This window comes from Mytilus trossulus, chromosome 2 (genome assembly GCF_036588685.1).
Source record: "Mytilus trossulus isolate FHL-02 chromosome 2, PNRI_Mtr1.1.1.hap1, whole genome shotgun sequence".
NCBI classification, from domain to species: domain Eukaryota; kingdom Metazoa; phylum Mollusca; class Bivalvia; order Mytilida; family Mytilidae; genus Mytilus; species Mytilus trossulus.
In genome coordinates, this window is record NC_086374.1 from 5,234,961 (window position 1) to 5,239,444 (window position 4,484).

Genomic DNA, 4,484 nt, shown 5'->3' on the forward strand with positions numbered 1-4,484 from the left:
AAAGGGTTATTCAAACTATATAGTCGAAAACAAACTGACTTAAATTGTCGACCAATTGGTATGAGGTTTTCTCATTGTTGAAGTCCGCATGGTAACCTGTTGTTGTTTACTTTCACTTCATTTAAACTTTGGTGTAAAGTTGTCTCTTTGGCAGTCATACCAAATCTCCTTATTTCTTATATTGACAAAGCTACTGCTTGTGACATAGAGATGAACAACGAAAATGTTTAAGGGTGTAACAAAAGATTTAAGCTTGTGCACATGATGTATAATTGTAATAAGGTAAATATGTTTGATGTTGTGTATAGAGAATGGTATTTTTGAAAAATGACGAGAGGAAAACAATACCAAAGGAGCAACAAAAAACAACAATAAAACGCCGTGACCAATAGAAAAAGACAGCAAGACAAAAACAGGGTATTTTACACAAAGGAACAAAATTTTGAGCAACACGTAAGCATGGTAAGTTACAAAAAACTGAATAAACTTATGTAAAATTATTCATAACAAAAACAATATGCTGTAAATCTTATAGATTTATTTTCAGTTTTTAAACAGTTGGTGCAACTGTAGCATGTCCAAAACGGTGAGCCAGACTCTGTAAACTGTAAATATAAAGCAAATATTATGTTTTGATGAACAAAACTAAATATAATATATTTGTTTATATTATTTTCCGTTGAAGGTGTGTGGATCATATGATACTCTTATATTTTTTTTTAAGTAAAGGAAAACTGAGTGTTTATTTTTTTTCATTCTTTTGATTTCTCACGTGGCAGTATTCAACCAACAGCTGTGTGAAAATTAGGTAGCTGCAGTAGCGAACACACTTTGGCGTTGCTGGTCATATCATATTCTGTTTAACTTTCATTGTTAAAGTAAGTTGGTAACATATTGGTATGATTATATTGACATACATCATATAGTATATAATTGTTTGGTTTTGTTTGCTCGTCTTTTTTTCTGTGAATATGTGTGTAAGTTGTTTTTGTGGTATATTGTTCCGTCTATGATTTTTGGTAATTCGTGTAATCCATTCTATGTAATATCAACCTTTAACTGTTAGTAAATGTACCATATTGTTTTCTTCTAAGAAGCATGTTACTTTAGCTTGATATTCAAGATATGCTTAACTTGTTGATAAATAATATTGTTAGCATGCTAATAAAAGGAGATGATAAATTTCCCTTGATTCTTAATGATTCATGCAGAGTAGGTCTTAACAGATTTTGGTCGTTCTTTTTGGACTTATAAGTTTAAGATTTTCTTAATTAAAAATTGTATATATCTTGTATTCAAAACTACTGAATTAGGTAGAGAAAATAATCAACCTCTTCTATATTGGTGAGGGTTGGATAACGCAGAGTATGCTTACCTTTTACAAACCAATGGACATCCGAATTGAAGGAGATGGTCCATTTGGATGAGTGTGTGACATTCAGTTTCACATTGTTGTTCGGTGGCATCAGTACCTAATGTTCCTACAATACCATCTACTAATGTTTTCAGTTCACCAGCTTGGAACAAAGTATCTAAAATAGAAAATAAAATCTGTAACAACTTGCATTGGCTAATGTTTTCAAATCATCGGTTTCGAATAGAGTACAAGTATCTGAAAACCAGTTAATCAAAACCATCCAAAGTTATTTCTAATAATTATGTATACTATTAAATATAACTTGTGTCGAATCGTGAATTATCCTTTAAATACAAAAAGTTGTACTTTTTTTTTTATGTCAATGTAATTTTCAAATCTTTGAAAGTGGTAGAAATTTATATCTTTTACTCTGAGTTATCAGTTTTCCCCAAGATGTTTCGGCAACTTAAACTACTTGCAGTTTAAATATTCACCTGTTATAACGAGTTTTATAATTTTGAATAAAATATGTTTGATAAAAAAAAAATCCAGCCCGGTCAGCACTCACCAAAAACAAGTCTTTTCTGTGGCATAGAAAATACAACTGGTAGCACCAACAATAGAGCAAAAGCAAGTTTCATCTTGAAGTTGTTGTTTTTTTCTGAAAGTAAATCGCAATAGTTTATTGAAAGGGATGTTTTTTTCTTAAAATCAAACGAACTACATTGTATAATACATAAATGTCTAAATTGTCTAAATGGAACTACATTTGATGATTTAGTATGTCATTTTTCATATGTCAAAATGTTTCATTTAGAATTCAAAGCCAATCAATTATTGCTCTTACAATTTCTACTAAATGGAAGTATTTTATGAATGACACGTTCAACGGTATCTAGACTTTTTTTGTGGGGAAATATTTTTAATATCGAGATATCCAGGTTAAATAAAAAAAATATGCATAAAGAATTCAAGTATGTTTTAGCTGAACAAAATAACCTCTCAAAAGACTTAATGTAGTAAAAGATGATATTAACCACTCTTATTTTAGCGAATGTAAATGCATTACCAAGCTACATTGGTAGCAATTTAGATAATGTCTTACCTGCTTGCAATGGAATGCGTAAGAGACTGTTTGTAAGCACTCTGTGTCTTATATACCCTCAAATAACCTCTTATCATCCATAACCTTTATACACTTAACACCAAATACGTGTATCACGTTTGACCTTAAATTAAGACAAATGTCAACCATATGGAATGGTGAATAACGTGAATGCTTTATTCATATAAATTAGTTTTTCGTGTTTGCCTTTCTATTCACCAGTGGAATATACCTGTTATTATCTTAGAATCCCCTGCAGGAAAAACAGAGGAAAATGTTTTTAAATTCAGAATCATAAACCATCTTTTGCCACCATGTTTTTTTTCATTTGATAGAAACAAAAATAAGGACTTAAGAATAAATTATTTATTTGAATAGGTTAGCCTCATTAGCAAAGACTGAGTATCTTTTGAGTTTTCAACACAAATTGAATATTAACGACAAATGACTGAACATATAAATCGTCAACTTTGAAGGACAATAAATGAATTGATAGAGTTGGAATGACGCGAATCTTCAAATAAGTATATTTGCTAAACCGTCAAAACTTGTCTTATGACGACACTTTGTATTCAAAACAATTATCACAAATCCAGCAAAAGCAAACAACAGCCAATTTATCGATTTATTGCTGTTTTGATAATTTGATAAACCCGTGCACTTACTTAGTACTATGTACTATATTCTTTGCCAATGCTTCAAATATATGTAAGTTTAACCCCTTCGTAAATGACGAGTTCAAACCATTAACACAGAAGCGTGCTTTTTTGGCGAAGTATTTTTATATAACCAACACATTTAATATGGAAAGAACGAGGAAATGATTGTTTTATATGTTTTCAAGGTTCTAATCCATAATATGAATTTCACAAGAAATAATAACAAAGTAACAATTTTGGAGAAACTAATTGAATCTCAAAATCTGTACTCTATCTTTTATTTCTCCTCTGATTTATGTTCACTGTAACAGCAACACGTTTTGTTAATGAGTCTCAATATAAGCAACCGTAGTATACTGTTATTCAAAGTTCATAAATTGATTAGTAGAAAACAGATCCGGATTGCAAGGTTAATAGTTATCAAAGGTACCAGGATTATAATTTAGTACGCCAGACGCACGTTTCGTCTACATAAAACCTAGGGAAACAAATCAGCTGTAAAAAAAAAGAAACGAACAAAAGTGACACTGAAGAGAACAATATGAAAAACGCAAACTTTCATAGAACAACTGTCATATATTCCTGACTTGGTTCAGGTCATTTTAAGAAAAAAAATTAGTAGATTGAACTAAGTTAAATGGCTAGCCAAACCCCCCGCTTTATGACCATGTTAAAAATAATGGTCATAAAACAACCCTACGTGACAGAAATACAGCACAAACACACGGAGGATCATTCATCACAGAGAAACGCAAAAACAAATATATAATAGTCGACACAAAACCACAGAATATTAAAAAACAGTGACGCACTTATGTAACCATCATAATTGTACAAATTTATGCAATTATCTTTATAATACTCGTCCAAAGAATTATCATGACAATGATGTTATGGAAAGGCAATTTTATAATTATTTGGACTACAAATGATAAAACATTACAGATTATATAACCAAAACCATAACAGAAACAACAAAATCGAATATTTGAATATCGGATGTAAAAAAAACACAGAGACACGTCGTATAGTTATACAAAATCGTTAATATGACAATGATGGTATTGAAATGCAAATTTATAATTATTTGGAAAAACAACCGATCAGACATGACACATTATTCAACCGAAACCATAACAAACATAAAAAAAATGTATTAATGTTGAACGTACAAAATACCAAGAGTAAAAATGCACATTGACTCTGATTAATGTGTGTTGGTAACGAGAGCAAAGTTTGATTAGGTGATGGGTAATGTAACGTACAAGTTTATATAAATCCTATCAATTTTATAAGTACACTGTTGTCAGGAAAAGCGCAGGTTTCTTTTACATTTAAATTTTTCTATTGAAATTATAGTAAA

At 30.4% G+C, this 4,484-nt stretch overlaps 1 protein-coding gene across 1 annotated transcript; it reads right to left on the reverse strand.

Annotated features, from left to right (window-relative positions):
* Window positions 1–518: 518 nt before the first annotated feature.
* On the reverse strand, window positions 519–2,041 carry LOC134706337 (uncharacterized). Its single transcript, XM_063565196.1, has 3 exons — window positions 1,926–2,041; window positions 1,376–1,532; window positions 519–605 (listed from the first exon to the last, which is right to left on the reverse strand). Exons 1-3 carry the CDS (start codon window positions 1,996–1,998, stop codon window positions 551–553), a joined length of 285 nt encoding a protein of 94 aa, XP_063421266.1. The 5' UTR covers window positions 1,999–2,041; the 3' UTR covers window positions 519–550.
* Between the last annotated feature and the right edge of the window lie 2,443 nt (window positions 2,042–4,484).

Coding starts and splice junctions, on each gene's coding strand:
- LOC134706337 (XM_063565196.1), bottom strand. CDS start 1,998: ATGAAACTTGCTTTTGCTCTATTGTTGGTGCTACCAGTTGTATTTTCT. Junction 1,533..1,925: donor ACAGAAAAGACTTGTTTTTG/GTGAGTGCTGAC, acceptor TTTCTATTTTAG/ATACTTTGTTCCAAGCTGGT. Junction 606..1,375: donor TGTCCATTGGTTTGTAAAAG/GTAAGCATACTC, acceptor TTATATTTACAG/TTTACAGAGTCTGGCTCACC.